The sequence below is a fragment of the Poromitra crassiceps genome, assembly GCF_964638095.1.
Source record: "Poromitra crassiceps genome assembly, chromosome: 1".
Lineage (NCBI taxonomy): Eukaryota > Metazoa > Chordata > Actinopteri > Beryciformes > Melamphaidae > Poromitra > Poromitra crassiceps.
This window is the reverse complement of record NC_139623.1, coordinates 50,144,895-50,164,063: the sequence shown is the minus strand read 5'-3', so window position 1 is coordinate 50,164,063 and position 19,169 is coordinate 50,144,895. Positions and strand designations below refer to the sequence as shown.

The window sequence follows — 19,169 nt, the reverse complement described above, 5'->3', positions numbered from 1 at the left end:
ATAATGGCTTTTATAGAACCGAAAGCCTAGCTGCTTAGTCTGCAGATAAAACATAAAAAATTACATTTAGACTCTTATTGGCATGACGGCAACATATAAGCGGTCTGAATTTTGCATGGGGCCAGTTCTATAGTGAGGCATGGAAAGCCTCACTATACGCCATCATATCTGTGTCGTTTCACTTTTGACTGAAAAATGATGCCTGTAGTCTAGATTAAAGAAAATACATGTATGTGATGTTGACAATTATGTAGGCTATGTGCGCATTCGTTTTCCTTATAGATCATGAGTGCTCCGCAGCTAGCTACGTTAGCTTGCATGTAACGTTAGTTGATTTTGGAGACACAAACCCTGGACGTTTCATTTTGAGTAGGCTAATGCATGAGGTTCTCTATGGTTTACGCCAGCTCTGGGAGTATGAAATGCTTTAAATGCGGGGCTTTTGGTCACAACAAGCGTGTGGAGCGCTGCCCTGCAACTAGATAGCCTAACCAGCTAGCTAACGTTAGCCCCGTTAGCCATCATCACAACAGCTAACGTTAACGCCAAAACAAATCCGCTGCCTCATCCCCACGTTTGGTTTAGCGTAACGCCAGCTCAGACTTTCCCCTAATCTCACAAACCTTGCGGGGCATGTATTGCAAATTGCAATAGTGGTTGTTTTGTTATCCATTTGAAACTGTCAGCCACACTGGGGGCGGCCATGTTTTGCTAGTCTATGGTGCGGACGCGTGATTTCGAATCGCACATAGGTTAAGGACGGGTGTGTCTGACGTTTTGGCCCTGGCCATCCTAGGCTCAACGCGGCCTCTGTGTGCTGCTGCTGCTGCTGCTGCTGCTGCTGCTGCTGCATGCTGGATAGAAATCCTGGAGCGGAGTCATGGAATGGAGTGCTTATATCGGAGCCTTGGATCGGTCATTTTCGCTGGAATCCGATCCGATCCGATCCATGTTTTTTGGCTGATATCGCGCCGATATCCGATCACATGATCGGATCGCAGCATCTCTAGTCAGTAATGGCCCATTTCCACCGCTGGTATCAGCGCGGCCCCGCCCAGCTCGTCTCGCTTTTTTCTCTCATTCCACCAATCAAAAACCTGGACAGCCCGGGTTGAGTCGGGGTTGAGTCGTGCTAGTTTTGGTCCCTGCTTTGTTGAGGTTCCAGCGCTGTGGACCCGGTACCATACGGTGACATGAAAACACTGCAGACGACTGATTGGTCAGGCAGAATTGTGTTTACTGTATCTACTGTCAATGCTGGATACCAGTTTAGTGGGGCTTACCTTCTCTTCTGTTATTTCCATCAGTCTTTTGTGTTGCTGCTCTGGTGAAATAAAATCGATCTCCTTGCTCAGCTTTAACATGACGGTGGTTTTCAATCGTTTTGAGAGAGAAAAAGTCCGCTCCTCGGGAAGCCCTTTGTAGTTGTGTGCTACGTCGGCTCCGGAGGCGGGGGTTTAGCGAAGCCGCGGTCTTGCCTGGTGAGTTGCCGCCGGAGTAGTGGATTCCCTTCTCCCCGTAGCATGACTCCCGTCCCCCGCACAGCACATGCATGTGAGTTTGAGTAACAACAAACTGATATCCATTCTCCTGGCCGAGTTCATTTAGAGGCACCAGTATTCCAGTTTAAAAGTTCCGTGTATGGATTTAATTTTAACGTTATACGTTGTAGCCTACTTCGGCTATGGGCGGAGGGCAGACATGCGGTCGCTATGACGACCAGGCGTGGAAAAGTAGCTTTTTGATTAAATTCAAAATGGCGGAAAATCTAGGCACACGCAAATGGGCAGGGCCTATATGGATAGATGCGTATTGATCCAAGGAATCCCTGAGAAGTGAATTTGAGTATAGGACAAAAGATTCAGAAGATATGGACCATAACGCGAAATGGTCTGATATAACGCCACCATCTGGCCGATATGTGTAATTTTTTGTTTCTGAGTAGTGAGTCACATTTCCAATCTATGTGCCCTGTCTGGCTACTCTAAGCATTACAGTTTCTGCTGTACATACAGTTTTAGCGGAGAAGAATAAAAACAAAAATGATCAGAACAGTTACAAAGTTACACTTCGTGCGTGGACCCCTAATAATGGTGTAACAGCATATTGTGAGCTCACTAACCTGATAATGTGTCAACTTCTGAGACTCTGAAATGAGGACGGCACTGCAGATGTTGCACTGGGTGTCAGAAAACAGGTCGCCATACTCCAAAATCATCTTATTTACTGCAGGGGGAAAAGAAACACAAGAGACTTTCAATCAGCTCACGTCTTCTAGGCAAATGGAACAATATGGGAATGTAAAACACGATCAATTGTAATAGTAAAAAAATGACTCAGTACTGAATAATAATTCCTTTAGTAGCTTTAAAGCTTTTTCTCATTCACTCTAAGGCTGCCACGATTAGTCGACTAGTCGCGACTACGTCGGCGATTTAAATCGTCGCCGACGAATTTGGTAGTCGACGTAATCGCATGTTTTTTTTTTAGCTGAAAAAAAGAAAAAAACTTTTGTTTTGTTTCCGCGAAGCTGCTGCCTGCGATGGCCTCACTGGCTGGCTTGGCATCCAGGCGTCTCCGTCCTGTCTTTGATGCACATGCGCAGTACCCATCATCCGGGGAAAACGTGACATCACCGTGACCGGAAAAACAAGCAGCTCCCAGTGCTTTCTCAACAGAAAAAATGTCTAGCCATCCTCATACATGTACATCCAAAGTGTGGGAGCATTTCACCCGCAATAATGTGAAGTGCAAAATCTGCTAAATAAGCTGAACTCGCTTATCATGGAAGCACGAGTATAATGCGCGAGCATCTCAAAAGGAAGCACGTTGTGGCGAATGCAGATGAAGGCTAATTAGCTTGTTAGCTCACTGGCAACCGCAACGTTAAGTTTTAGCTGCTAACGTTAGCTATTAGCTAACGATATTAACGTTAAAAGCCTCCTGTAACGTTCAGATTCAGATTCAGATTCAAAAATGTGTTTGATGCCTGAGAAGACTGAAACAATTTATTTTTGTTGATATTTTGGTTGCATACACAGTGAATAGTTTTTGGTTCCATTTCCATTCCACGTAGTAGTGCCCTAATTTTATTTTGCATTATTCATTCAATGGATAGTAGCTACATATTTCATTGCACTAGCCTATATGTTTTCAATTTCAATGTGTACTATTTTGCAGTTTTGCAATTTGCACTATATTACATTTATTACAATGCAAGTACATTGATGCCAGAAATAAATATGCTGACATGCTCAAAACTTTAAAGTTCATGAAAATATTAATTTTGAGTGAATTATCATCATTAATTGTCTTTATTTTTATTTGGCACATGCTTAAAACAACTTGAAGCTAAATTTAGAAGCTGATGATAGCTAAATCAGAGCGATTGAGTAATTGTGCGATATGATCCGATTAGTCGACTAATCGTTAAAATAATCAGTGACTAGTCGACTATCAAAATAATCGTTTGTGGCAGCCCCTAATTCACTCAAAGACTTTAAAATTCCTGTAGGGGAAGAAAATAAAACTCATAGTAGTGTGCATGGTGGGTTATTTTTAATTATGAGACAGCAGTCGTACTCCTTCTATTAGGTCAAACTCTATTGCTATTAATATTTGTATATCCTCGAATATTGGCCCAGGCCTTTATTTACCTCAGCTGCTGTATCATTTGCCGATACCCCAGAAAATCTCCCTTTTTTCACAGCCTGATGTTGGCAGGTATGTACAGTATTAGAGACTAGGGTCGACTCGCCGAGGCACCGATCCACATTTTTTCAGTTCCAATCCGATTCAGATACCTGAATTTGGATATCTGCTGATACCGATATTATTCCAATACCAGAGCTATTCGTTCTTGAATATAGATAGTATTCGATCAGCGTCATCACGGTCGCTGCGGCCATGTTGTTGACATAGCAATGCAGCCTTCAACTAGTGACAGCCTATGTGAGAGCAGCGCTTATAGGAAGCTAGCCGCCGTTAGCGTTACCTCTATCGTTCCTGTTTGGTTAGGGTGGTGGCCTGCATGTATACATGGCTGTAGTAATGACAGCAATAAACAGGGTACCCACAGGGTTCTCCAAGTGAAATTTAAGACTTTTTAAGACCTTTTTACCACCAAGAATAAAATTGAATGCCAACTTCACTGCCATACTGTCAAAGGTATGAAGGATATAATGATTAAACGGTAGGGCTGGGCGATATGACCAAAATCTCATATCCCGATAAAGGTCATTTCATATCCCGATACCAATATATATCACGATATAGCATATTTTCTGTAAATTCAATTTATAGTTTATATAAAATGACCACATGGCCATTTATTTATGTAGCAGTTAAACCAGTTAAAATGTTGTCAAACCTCACAAAGGATACATGCATTCAGAATACAGATAAGCATGGCTATTCTTTACAACACAAATAATAATAATTAGTTGCAGGGCAGTAGAATGAAACACAAACTGAACCACACCACCAGTTCGATTTTCAAAGAGGACACTAGCATTTGCTATTGATGTGTTTGATTTAAGCACTAATTTGGAATCATATCTAAAAGCGGCCACTAGGCAGCGATATTTCTTTAGTCAACGTCAAAATAGGGCTGTGCGATTAATCGATTTTGAATCGTAATCGAATTAATTAGTTAGGACGATGTTAAAAAAATGAAAATCGTAAAATCGTTTTTTTTTTTTTTATTAAAAATTAAAAATTTAAATTTAATTTTCACTTTAACTAGGGTAATTACGTTACGCGGGGCGGCTCTCTCTCATGTACGCATGCTGCTACTTGTCCATTCTCCCCGCTGTAAAGTCTCTCTAGAGGCTGTGATACTGGCTACTAAAGACAGCAGCGCAATGGACTTATTTCAACACCTCCACCAAAAAGCACAGAGTGAGCACTGAGCGCAGCTTGTTGCACTGCGGGCTGTAGCCTACAAGATAACGATTGCCACAACACACTCACGCGCGCACACGAACACAGACGTTATCACCGGACGATGAAACGTTGCCTTTACAGTTCACATAATAACAAAACAACACGTGAGGCCACCGAGTACTGATAGATTGGCTGTATTCATGGCAGCTGTCAGCCTCAGCTGACTCACCTGTCCCAGTGTGTCTGAATTTCCCCCTAACTGCTATCGCAGTTCCACGCATTCCTGTTGTGACTTTGTGTTATTGTAGTACAGATATAACTCCGAGCACGGGTGGTCGCTTAGACACTAATATAATTATCTCACGGACTCGGAGGAACACGCAAATCCACCAGTGTCAAGTTAGCAAGCAACAGCCAGGAAGTTAAGCATAGCAGCGGCAAGCTAAAACCTGCCTTCAGAGTAAAAGCGTAAATTGTCAATTATGGAAAAAAGGGGGAAAAAGAGCTCTGCAGGGCAACAAATGTTTAGAGAAGTATAATAGTATAATAAATCGAAATCGAAATCGAAAATCGAGTTTTGAGAGAAAAAATCATCAATTTTAGTTTTAGGCAAAATCGCACAGCCCTACGTCAAAATACCTACATGTTCAGTAGAAGAAGAATAAAACGGTAGAAGAAGAACAACGTTAACCAACACAACTCACCCAGGGAAAGCTAAAAGCTAAAGCTAACGATAGACGTTTTGTTGTCGGCCCTCAAGGAATTTCCTTGGGATGATGAGAGGATGGGAGGAGATGTTTTGCCAGGTGTAACGTTAGGAGGACACACGCAAATATGGATCAAACGCGGACTTAACACAGCGCAAATGCCTGTGTAGGCTAGGCGGACGGAGTGGAGGTAACATCTCCTAGAGTCATATGAAATCCGCGTTAACAGAATCGCGGACGGAATCACGGAATTGACCAATAAAAATGGAATCTACTGTAAAACGTGGAATACTGCAGAATTTGCCATATTCAATATATAATGTTAATAAGGTGACGTCTCACACACTCTCTCCCTCACACGCAGCTATACAGTGGACTCTGTCACTCTGCAGTTATGTAACTATAGTTAACAAGCCCATTAACAAGCACATTCCAAGCATTCCAGCAATAGCGGTGAAGTAGCCTATAACGTTAGCGTTAGATTTCAGCTGTGAATGATTCTGCATCGTTAGACCTTGATGTTACTTGCCTTCGTAGTCAAGCCTTCCGACTGTAGTGATGGCAACAGGGAATGAAAGACGAAAAATATCCACTTTTGCACATGATGGACAAGCTGGAAAAGTTTCAATTGTGGCTGTGTATTCTTATTCAGTTGACACTAGGGGTGTCACGATACACTCAGTTCACGATACGATACGTATCACGATACTGGGTTCACGATAACGATACGATACGATTTTAACAATATTTTTTTAAACTTGAATAATGACAATATATGACTGGAAAAGTAGTATTTTATTTGAAATGCACAAATACAAAACATGCTGTTGTGGGAAATTGTTATTACAATAACAACTAGAAAAAACATGAGATTGGAGATAAGGCTTATCTTGAAATAGAATGAGTTACACCGTCACTTAGATTTACTTTGAACTAAAAGGTTTCTCAGCAGTATAAATTCTCATTATGCATCTTCAGTTTTTCTTCAAACTCAAACAACAAGACTTTTCTTAGTCTATTTTTTATGCATCTTCAGTTTTTCCTGTCAAGTAAACAGTTTTGCCAGAAACTCAATTGAATGGTTTCTCTCCTGTATAACTTCTCATGTGTCTCTTCAGAGACTTGTTCAACTGAACTACTTTCCACACATTGAACTTCAACAAACAAAGACGTTTCTTAGTCTATTTTTTGGGGGGGGGACAAAAAAAAAAAAAAAAAAAAATCGCGATATGAGATTTCATCTCAACGATACATATCGTGACGTTTTACTATCGCGAAATTTCGTGGGACGATATATTGTGACACCCCTAGTTGACACTTGCCGTTTTTACACAATTTCTTCTTTCTCTAGACTCACGTTGACTTGTTCAATTTAGCAAAGATAAACACCACCACTTCCTGTTATAACTTTCAAAATAAAATAGTATTTGAAGCATCTTCTTATGTTTGAAGTGAATGTTTTGTTTACAGTTGTTTTTTCTTTATTTGAAGCACACAATGAGAAGCTTAAAAGCACTTTACAAACATAAAAATTATATAGAATGTTTTGTACAGTCATCTACTGTATTTCTGACTTGAATCGCTTGTTAAAAATAGTGCACTGTTATGTAAATTGATTGTTATATCTTATTAAATTGTGGACATTTATTCATCCCCACATATTAGACACTATTTCTGATGGTAAAATGAGCGTAAAAAGCAAAACACAGAATTCAGAACAATTAAAATGGAAAAAACAGAATTTGGGAAAAAATAAAATGGAATTTGGAAAAAAATAAAACGGATTTCATATGGCTCTACATCTCCCTGCTCTTTAGCCTACTCACCCGGCTGATTTGTGCCACTTATAAAGGGATGCAAGGGGCTTGTTGTTGACACAGTCTGGTGCATGTGTGGACTGTGGACGTGAGTAAAAAAGAAAACAGAATGAAGAAAGCACAGGGTCATCCAAATGACGGACAATATTGTCGTAAAGAGTGTGATTTGCAACACAACGATATAAACGATAGAGCATCATATGAGACTAAATACATTTTCTATCGTCCATCCAGACTAAATATATTGTCATATCGCCCAGCCCTATTAAACGGTAGGCTCGCCCGCCCTGCAGCTCGCCCACAGCGTGTGACACAAGTTCCTACTCTATGACATCACTGATGACATCATCACTGAACTTCGACTTGACAAACGTTATCATCCGGTGCGTTCGTAAATCCAATCCTAAATGAGAGTGCAGCTGTTAAAGAGGCAGAGCGTGCTCTTTGTATGAATTAATAGGACTGGCACGGATCAGAAAACCCACGGTTCGGATCGCGTGATGGATTTTGAGCCACGGATCATGGATTTTTCGGATCAGCAAAAAAACAAAATTCAATTAAATCTCAGATTTTTTCTCGCAAAATTAGATTTTCGATTTCGATTCGATTTTTTAATACTATTATACTTCTCTAACCATTTGTTGCCCTGCACAGCTCAAAAAATATTTTTTTCTCATAAGTGACACAATTTATGCTTTTACTCTGAAGGCAGAACAACCCAACTTCCTGTTTTAGCGTGGCGCTGCTATGCCTAAGTTCCTGGCTGTTGCTTGCTAACCTGCAGTCACTTGAGACGGGTACAGACAGGGTGAGTCTGGAAACATAACGTTGCAGCTATTTAATAGGGATGGGCATTTCTAGCAAAAACACTATTCGAAATTCGCTGGCCAAATTCGAATTTAATTCGAATTTCAAAAATAAATAAAAAAATGTAAAAAAAAAAAAAAAAAAATTTTTTTTTTTTTTTTTACATTTTTAAAATTTTTTACATTGACATTTTCGAAAATAAAAAACAGTTTTGACAATCATGAGTGGTTGTGGTTCATTAAATATTTAGTAGGCTCAGGTCTGAGTGCCAAAGGGGTGCCAAAGTCACCCCCTCTCCCTCTTCATGGGATTTCATCCGCCATTCATTTTTCCATAAACCTTGCTTAAAATGCTTATAGCGATTTGACTATACCGGTACTTAGAATCAGGGGAGACAATGCAACATTTCACTCAAAAAAAAAAAAAAAAAAAAAAAAAAAAAAAAAAAAAAAAATTCGAATTTCGAATTTCAATAATAAAAGTCGACCTTGATAATAACAACGATTATTCGAAAATTCGAAATTCGATGCCCATCCCTACTATTTAACGTTAAGCTACTCGGTGGCCCGACGTGTTGTTTTGTTATGTGTCCTAAAGGCAACGTTTCACCGCCCGGTGATAACGTGTTCGTGTGCGTGTGTGTGTGTGTTGTGGCTCTTGTTATCTTGTGCAGCCCACAACACGCTGCTCGCATTCCTGTGCTTTTTCAGAGGCGTTGAAATAAGTTTGTTGTGATGCTGTCTTTAGTAGCCACTAGCCAATGCCTTCAGAGAGACTTTACAGCGGGGAGGAGGGATGAGGAAGCTCACTTGCGCTTGCCATGATGATGCCTGTCTGTGTCTGGCTGTGCTGCAGGCGTTCTCATACACTAACGTTAAACGTTAAATGAAAAGGAAAAAAAGGGGGGGAGGGGGTCCATGGGACCATGGAGGCATGGACACACTGTCACATGCATGTAACGTTACATTATTTATTTTAAAAGCACGCAAATTATTTTTAACTCAGCGTAAATGAACGTCATGAAAACAGGGAAGGAATCAAGCTCAAGAGAATAAATTAAGTGACTAACCCAAAGGCAAGGTTTATTTAAACTTAAAAATATATATAAAGTATATTTATAACAATAACATGCTCGCTCACTCACTCACACACACACACACACACACATGCACACAACAGTGTTTCCCTGAGGATCAATCTGGTGCACTCTGAGAGCTACCCCCAGGTATTTTCACATGATCAAATCTGGCCCCCATTCAAAAAGGTTTGGACACCCTTGCCATATACAGTCTCACATCACAATATTGATATAAAATCGATATATTGCCCACCCGTAATATTGAGTGCCAGAATGAACCTCCCAATGATGCAATTTGCAGAAAAAGATTATAGTATATCATGAACGGACCTGTTTTATTTTTACAACCAGATCACCCTATTAAATAAACAGCGTCATGACTCAATAACGTTACTTGGCAGAGGGTCGCTCGTACTGAGCACATGTCCTCGTCAAACTGACGGTGAAAGATGTTTGCTGTCACAAAATAAAAATCGTTTTACTTATTTGAGGGAGTGTAATTATGTTATCGATCACATTTGCTACCTGTTGCTCTTTGAAGTAGGGCTGCACGATATTGGAAAAAACTGACATTGCGATATTCCCCACCCATGCGATATATATTGCGATATGAAAAAATACAGATTTTCACCAGATTACCAGAATAGCTCTATTTGAAAGAAAATAATATTTCTAGAATGATTGGGATGATTTTGTAGAGGAGTCCATCTGATTTGGGAGGGGAAATTAGGTATTTTAATGTTTCTCAACCACTGGGCTGTGACCTACTGGTAGGCCTCAGAGCGTCATCTATCAGGGTGCATACACATTTTGAGCAATGGATTTCCATGACTTACATACATGAAAAAGTGAGTGAGTTATGACATTCTACTTTAAAATGTCACTAGCCTATACTTCACTTAGTGTAATGCAGCCTTTAAAACCAGGGAAAGACAACATGTATGCTGTATCACCATATTACCATCCAACATCTAAGGCCATATAGTCTCAAATCACAATATGGATATAAATTTGATATATTGCCCACCCCTAATATGGAGTTCCAGAATCTACCTCCCAATGATGCTATTTGCAGAAAAACATTAGATTTAATTGATTATAATCACTGCTTTCAACTTCTTTCGTTCTTCTAACATTTCAATAAATCAACAATGAAACACCGCTGCCACTTCACACAGTTGGTCTGACCCCCCTCCAGAAACTACCAAGTGGTACGCTCCGCATTTGGGGAGTTCCGGTTTTTGAGCGCACGCAGGGCAGTACAGAGAGACGAGGATTCACATGCAGCCGACCGGTGACAAACAATTCATTCGTGAAAAGTAATAAATATACATTTAATTGCCCAGCTATGTCTATTGTCTTTTTATTTTCACTGTCATGTTTTCTGTAAATGAGTCGCTATGTATGATTAACTCTACCGTAACGTTACTGCTCTCATCTGATGCATCATCAGAGACTGAAGGGGAGAGACAGCCGCAGTGATACACGGACAACTTCTCAGTAATCACTTTAGCCTTCGTGTCATTATAAGTTGCGGTCTTGCTTTTTGGTGTTTCAAGAGTAAATATCTCCACTCCACGGACATGTTGAGTTACAGCAGCCAGCCTGCCGTATGCTGTCCGCCTCCGCAATCACATCGTTTACAGACAGGCTACTGTCAGTAACCCAACATAAGCAAAAACAATTCAATTGAGCTCTCTGTGCATGTTTGTTGTGTTGAAGCTAAGCACTAAATGAGTGAGTACAGTAGCGGGGCGTCTCTCTCCTTTGAGAGAACCTCATTTCACTCAGTAGGCTACCCCTAAAGTGAGAGTTTATCAAGCAACATGACGAGTTAATTTGCTTTTGACATCGCACGTCCTGCGATGTGACTATCGCGCATGCGCACATTGCGATGACGATGTGTAAACGATATATCGTGCAGCCCTACTTTGAAGTCGCGATGTTTGTCAGCGTTTGGTCAGCTCCCTTCGCCAGTTCGCCTCCGCACTTTTAAACATTGTTTACAGACGGGCTATGTAGTGTCCATCACTGTCAGCAACGTAACGTAAGCAAAATAACTCCATATTTCGCTCTCTAGACCGGACAAGACCGCATGTGCTCACAGCAGCCATGTTTGTTGTGTTGAAGCAAGCACTGAATGAGTGAAGGAGAGTAGGGGGGGGGACGTCCACGACACACCCACACGGACACACTGTCACATGCATGTAACGTTTCATTATTTCTTTTAAAAGCACGCAAATTATTTTTAACTCAGCGTAAATGAACGTCATGAAAACACATCTATTCACATAGAAACAAGGCCAGGTCGAAACCTGGCATAGCCCCGGTGCATGGTATCGTCACGCATTTTTTCCAAAGGTGGGTTGTATCATTTTAGATAGTTATTGTCATGCTAATGCCTGTGCAAGTGGTAATTTTTCTGATCAGTTTGTTTTTAAGTACTTATTTGACATATAAAAAGGGATGATTGACAGCTGTGGCAGCCAGTCTCAAGCCGTCATCTACAGGCTACAGGCTCTTCACCTTATAGATCTGTTTTACATAGAGAAGACACTGCTTGGTAAAACAAAAGGAAGACACTGCTTGATCTGTCTACGAGACTGTATATCGATGGACCGCAATAAAAAATACATTGTTTTGAGAAAGCTGCGCGAAGTTGTTTGGGGACTTAAGTAAGTTCAGAAAATAATGTGTTTTATTAGTTACTCCAGCTACGTTATCGTTTATTTTAATACACAATGGTTTTAATGGAAGCAGACTAGCATTAACCGCTTGTCTGTTTTGCTGGTTTTTGTGGGCTTCATATTACTCTAACCTAACAACCGATAACGATAGCTGGAATAACACAATAATAGACACATATTTTCAGAACTTACCAGGTTTTCCAACTACCTGCATATGCCAGGAAATGTGTTTTATAATGTTAACTCCCGGTTCTAACCATAACATGGGGCCTACACAAGTGTACACAACAACCAGCCAATAGCTAATCGCTAACGCGTTAGCGTTAGCTTACAGACACTGGAGGTTTTATTTTTGGTATTAAAGCAATAAACGTTTTTATATAGATATCTCAGGGAAGTGCTTTGACTGTGGGGATGTTCGTTCAATCTTCACAAGCTCCTCTCTTAGCTGTTGTAAGGATATACAGAGAAGAGACCAGGCAGGCTGGCTAACATTGTGTAAAACAGAAGGAACACACTGCTTTATCTGTCTACCAGACTGTATATCGATGGACCGCGTTAGCTAGCTAATTAGCCATAGAGAGTATTTATCTGACGTTTATGTTAGCTACTCCTCAAACCTGCGGGTGGAAATGGTTTATGCGATGCGATGTATGTTGAAGCAAGACAACGTTTTAATGTACCTTGAATTTGACAAATTACGACGGGTCGTGCTCACGCAGATCTAAGCCCTGGCCATCCTAGGCTCAACGCGAGACTCATCAGTCATTCGGATGAGTCTTGCGTTGAGGCTATGGCCATCTGTATTTTTACAAACGCCGAAATATTCCCATACAGCCGACGTTTTTAGATGGGGGAAAGTTCAGGGGGGTCCTTGCGTTCTCCTGCTTTATCACACACATGATTGTAAACACACAGGGACAGCTCCTCACAGCTCCTCTCTACTGTGCGTCTGGCATGCAGCAAGGGGGAGGGGCCGCGTAAGCTGCATTCTGCAAAGCGACCTGGGCACGTTGTTTTGGGGAAACAGCTGATACCGTGAGGAAGGTATGACGGCAAATCTTAGTGGGGCAGCGGCGCCCTCTAGTGGCCGGCCGCCATTTAGTCGCCTAAAACGGTGCATAATTTGTCTTGGCGACATGCGGGAACGTAAGGCCCCTGGTGCATTACCGCACCGGGGCCAAAAATTGAATTTGAAATCCACCTAAGACTTTTCAATACTTTTCATTAGGGGTGCACCGATCACGTTTTTTGCCACCGATCACCGATTGCCGATCACCTATGAGAAATATCTGCCCAACCGATCATCGACCGATCACCGATTACCGATTACCGATATATATATATATATATATATATATATATATATATATATGTATTTATTTATTTTGTAAGCAGCTATAGCAGTCTATTATAGAACAGTTTCCATTTTACATATAGGCCTACATTTCATGCATCAAATTGAAAGTGCAGCACATTTTCTTTTTTTTCTACATCAATATTTTATACTGTGTAGGCTAAAGGAAACCCGCCGCCAACATGATTTTTTGTGTGTGAGATAATTGGAGCACAAGACTGTGTTGAACTAAATGGCTAGTAGTTCAGTCCAGTTCCCTCAGTTCAGTTTATAATAGGGATGGGCATTTCTAGCAAAAACACTATTCGAAATTCGCTGGCCAAATTCGAATTTAATTCGAATTTCGAAAATAAATAAAAAAATGTAAAAAAAAAAAAAAAAAAAATTTTTTTTTTTTTTTTTACATTTTTAATTTTTTTTACATTGACATTTTCGAAAATAAAAAACAGTTTTGACAATCATGAGTGGTTGTGGTTCATTAAATATTTAGTAGGCTCAGGTCTGAGTGCCAAAGGGGTGCCAAAGTCACCCCCTCTCCCTCTTCATGGGATTTCATCCGCCATTCATTTTTCCATAAACCTTGCTTAAAATGCTTATAGCGATTTGACTATACCGGTACTTAGAATCAGGGGAGACAATGCAACATTTCACTCAAAAAAACAAAAAAAAAAAAAAAATTTTTTTTTTTTTTTTTTTTTCGAATTTCGAATTTCAATAATAAAAGTCGACCTTGATAATAACAACGATTATTCGAAAATTCGAAATTCGATGCCCATCCCTAGTTTATAAAAGAACAAAAATCACTCCACTTCGGGATTTCCATGTTACCAGTTCAATGCAGTTCAGTTCACTCAACAAAAATACTCAATTTTCCGGGATTGCCCTGTTACACAAGAAAAATAACTTCGACCCAAGGAAACGATTTGATCGATTAAGCTAAAGCGGCTAAAGCTAACTGGAGCTATTAACGTTACGAGGATACACGCACATATGGATCAAACACGGACTTTACAGCATGCAAATGCCTCGGTAGGCGGGAGGACTGGAGGTAACTTCTCTCTGCTGAGTCTGCTCTAATCACCAGCTGATGTGTGTGATTCAAAGACGCAAGGGGTGTGTTGACAGTCTGGTGTGGTGTGTGGAGGTGAGTACACTGACGAAAGCAAAGCGTGTGCTTTGCAACACAATGATATAAACGTTAGAGCACAATATGAAAGTTAAACGATAGACATTGAAGACATGAAAATGGGCTGCCTCATGTTTCTCACGTGCAGCATGATCGGCTATGCAATCGGCGACAATAAAGTAATATCTGTAATCAGCAGATCACATATTTGAGGTCAAAATCGGCCGATACAGATTGCGTGCCGATCGATCGGTACACCCCTACTTGTCATGGGTCTTGATTTTCCCTAAATTGAATTCCCAACTTTCAAGACTTTTCAAGACCCCCCGGATACCCTGTCAGTAGCATCACGTGTGATGATTTACAGCGCATGCATTAGTCTGTGAGCTTCCTGGCAGATAAACCAGTACCGTAAAGGCTAGAAAAGCATGTGCCGGTTAAAATAGAAAAGCTCAGGGAAATGTTACAATTCTCAATGATTTGTAGGTTATAGGACGGCGTCTGGGTCCGGATGCGGACCGGAGTCCAGACTTTGAGGATGGCTGCTCTACGGATTACAAGGTCCGGTGTTCTGCCAAAAAGTGAAAACTGACCAGTGTGATTAAGGGGCACTTTACACGAGGACGGTTTCCTATGGTGACGGGGAATTATTTTATCGTTAGTGCCTCCCTTTTAGACGGCGACGGCGAATTTGCGCTTAGGAAACTACACATTTTGAAACCACCATCCAGAGTGGAATTCTTGGTGACGCTCCCCGCTGAGCGCTCCATGTAATCAATTTGACACGGCTCATTTCAGGAACTCTGACGTGCCTGCACACGCGACACAAGCGATTACGTCATAGCCGTGCGCGAGTTACACAACATCATCAGTCAGGAAAACAACACGAAGAGAAGCAGACATGGATCTTACGGTTGCGCTCTCGTTGATGTTGCTTGTGCTTACGTGGCAGAACCAGATAATACTGTAATCAAATAACAATAATCAAAGTTTACCGCTGCTGTGAGAGAAGTGTTTTAAAAGGAAGTCGCGGAAGTATTTATAGGCTGACCCGGCACTCTCCAAGTTGTGGAGCGACGAGCAATGCCCCCGTTGACCATCACACTGCCACCTAGCGACCTGGCATGTACATTACGGCGTTTTAAAAATTCAACAGCGCTCATGTAAACAGGGAGAAGGTGTGAAGGAAAAGGTGTGAAGGAAACGCTATTGTGTCGTTTCTTCCAGAAACTGTCCTCGTGTAAATGGCCCCTAACATTACAGCTGCAGCTAAATAGTGATCACCATGAAGCGATTGTCTCCCAAAAAGTGATTATTTCTCCACATTTCTTGTGACTAACGTTATGGGAAACGACAGTGCAGTCAGTAAACTAGTGCAAAGTTTTGAATGAGTTTTATCGGGTCTGCGCTATGAAGAAGAGTGCATTTGTCTCCTTCGGAAGCATATCTCCAGCCTCCATTTTCAGGATGAGCTGGGAAACTTCCGGTTAAAACTTTCAAAATAATGTTACTTAAACAAAAGTAAATAGCTTATTGATGCACGTTGGAAGAGAAAAGGGTATTTCAACAAACGAAGCAGCAAACCTTGTATCAAAATACTTGTTGTGATGTGCTGTGATGTGTGTGAAACTGTGGCTGTTAACGCATTATTAAAATAAATATTAAGGCTACGTTACAATAAGTGTTTTCTTTTGAAAGCACCAAAGCGGATGACGTACTTGTACATTCTGGCTGACTTGACGCTCGTGCAGTTCATGCTGCCAGATCCACATGACGATGCGTGCGTAGATCTAGACCATTTTTAAAGGGGAGTGGGGCGAGTACCCGAACAGTGGAAACGTTACTCGAGCACTGACATTATGAACGAGTACTCGAGTACCTGAGTACTCCCGCCATCCCTAGTAGATTGTCCTTCGGGCAGTGTAGGAAATTTAAAAAATATTTTGAGGGCAAAATTTGCCCCCACGGTCTAAAAAATATGGGCATTTAGAAAATGTTGGGGCAGTTAAAAAAGTAATTTCTGCATAAAGTTGCTAAAGCGTAGTGTGGACAACAGCGCACTGTTTGTGTGAGTGTCTTCTTCTGGCAACCAGCTTGCAGGTGTTAACACATTGACTGCCAGCCGTTTTTTTCTTGCTGTAGGTAGCTTCTGCCAAGCCGTTTTTTGAGGATTGTGGCTCATTTTACAAGCGCCGAGGATTATTTTCTGCTTGGAGTTTGTGAACATACAATATCTCAAAAGTACTAATAGAATGTGTACTTTCTCTGTCTAAAAGAGTTAGTTTGTAGAGTTAGTAGTTATGTAAGCATTAGCAGTTGAATACAGCATGGTTTTAGCATCAGAAAAAATATTCAGAGATAAACGGCTTTTTGTGAAATTCGATAGAACTGTCACTTTAACCATTCATTTTTGGCTCTCTCTCTCTCTCTCTCTCTCCCTCCCCCTCTCGCTCTCTCTCTCTCTCCCTTCCCCTCGCTCTCCCTCCCTCTCTCTCTCTCTCTCTCTCTCTCTCCCTCCCTCTCGCTCTCCCTCCCTCTCTCTCTCTCTCCCTCCCTCTCGGGAGGGAGACGCACTAGGTTTAATCCTAGTGAGAGGGGGAGAGGGAGAGAGAGAGAGAGAGAGAGAGAGGGAGGGAGGGAGAGAGAGAGCGAGAGAGAGAGAGAGAGAGGGAGAGAGCGAGAGGCAGAGTTGCTTCAACTCCTCCCTCTTCTTGGCTGCAGCGGCCGTCACAGTCTCAGTGCTTTTGCTGCTGTCCTGTGCCTGTCTGCAGGCTGCTGTTTGAGGAAGTCGGCATGGACTCGCTCGCTTCTTGGGAGTTTTGGTTGAGAGAAGCTTTTGCGATTCTGGTCATATTTATGCTGCGTGTTTCAAAGTGTGTTCCACCTGTAATGTATTATGTAAATTTGCAATCCCGCATCGCCAGCAATCAGCGCGAAAACGAGAGCGTTTTCCCCCAACCATTTTCATGAGAATGTAATACTGTAAAATCGCCTCGCCATTTCCTTGAATGGCTTGCTCCCTTTTTCTTTGATTTCGCTCGTCTGGGGGAGCACTGTCAACACTTAGTGGGTCGGTAAAATAGATTATACACATTCAATACCTCCAATAATTGTATAGGAGACGTAAAAGGGATTGATCAACGCCCCACCGTCAAAAAAAAAAAAACGATTTTTTTGACGAGTACACTCGTCGCTGGCAGTTAACAGCTGGATTGTGTTTGACGAGTACACTCGTCGCTGGCAATCAAGGTGTTAAAAGATGGAAATTGAATGAAAAAAAAATGATAGAAATCTTGGGGCAATTTTTGCCCCATGATGATGGTTTTTAGGGGCATTCTGAGATTTCTTGCGGGCATTTTTGCCCTTGCCCCTGGCTAAATTCCTACACTGCCTTCAGCAGTGATGGACAATTACAAGAGGAAAGCTGGAACCTCTTCTGCCATAAATAGCCTTCTCTATGATTTTAGACAATTTGCCAGTAAAACAAACTGTTAGAAAACGATTACAATCATTTCATTAGACAAACTAGATCTGTTTAAGATTATAACCTGCATAAAGGCCCATTCACACTTATAACCAGGGTCCAAAATTAGCCAAATGGCTAGTGAATGTTCACATTTTACCAGCCACTCAAAAGGTTACCATTGTTGTTGTTGTTTGGCTGGTAAGTGAAGCAAATCTATCAGCCACTTGCATAATTGTACAAGCATTTGGCTGGTGGCTGGTGCTAATTTTGGACCCTGCTTATAACGATTTAAATATTTTTATATTTAGTTGTCTTGATAGTTAGAGTTCTAAGTGTGAACGGGCCTTAAAACTCACAAATATGGATAGTGGCTGAATTAAAAGCAGACAAATGCCCCCTCCACCATGCCTCCATCTCCAGCGGGCCAACGTAGCAGCAACACTGATGCAAACAAGCTCTCAATCGACCTTGGAGCAGGAGCGGCTGCAGCTAACGCTAACGTTAGCATAGCAACCCTCTGCAGCGCTGGCTAACGTTAGCATAGCAACCCTCACGATCGCTGGCTAACGTTAGCTTTTAGCTTGAAGAAAGCTAACGTAATCACAACACCGACAGTTCAGGCTGGACTCGGATCGGATTTGCTGCAGTTTTTGTGATAAAGAAACGACATATTGCTCAGAATAGTATGCATACCCTCAGCCAGCCCCGAAGGTAAGTAGGGAAAATCCTCAGTTTGCATCGCGTCGGCCATTATTTCTCTTCACAACCAGCGGCGTTCAAGCGCGCATGCGCACACTGGTCATGGTGTTTGCAGATTCACTTCCTCCTTGGTCAGAGAGGGTGGAAAAATGAAGAACTCCCACTCTGAAGGTATTCCCGGACCATATCCCGGAACTCCCGGTCTGCTAAGTTCGGCGGGAAAACTTGTATCATTCCTGTTCATGGAACTCTCCATTCGCGAAGCTCTGTACGGCAAGTCACGTGACGCCATGCACCCCAGAAAGGAAAATTCCCATCCACTTGCATGGGGACCCCGGCAGCTGTTAAACCCAGGGGAATTTTTTCCGGCTGTCACTCAAAGTATAAAACGACTCTTTTAATTATGAATTTTACAATGTTTTGAAATAAATATGTTTAAAAATCGATTGTGTGTTAAAAGCTTGTGTTACGTTTGGCGTTAATATTGTATATCGCTAATTCGCTCAGGAACCGGAGACTTGTAGTTGGTACAGGGTTCTTT

The 19,169-nt window shown here is 41.6% G+C and overlaps 1 protein-coding gene across 3 annotated transcripts in view; it reads right to left on the bottom strand.

Moving 5' to 3' along the window:
- The window catches only part of znf346 (zinc finger protein 346), a 66,482-nt gene extending 47,794 nt beyond the window's left edge, over positions 1-18,688 (bottom strand). For all 3 annotated transcript variants that reach the window (XM_083640084.1, XM_083640082.1, XM_083640083.1), the window contains exons 1-2: positions 18,623-18,688; positions 2,123-2,226 (exon numbers count right to left, since the gene is read on the bottom strand). In XM_083640084.1, the coding sequence (XP_083496210.1) occupies positions 2,123-2,226; positions 18,623-18,680 (162 nt within the window). In that variant the 5' untranslated portion in view covers positions 18,681-18,688. The remainder of the gene's footprint in view (positions 1-2,122; positions 2,227-18,622) is intronic.
- Between the last annotated feature and the right edge of the window lie 481 nt (positions 18,689-19,169).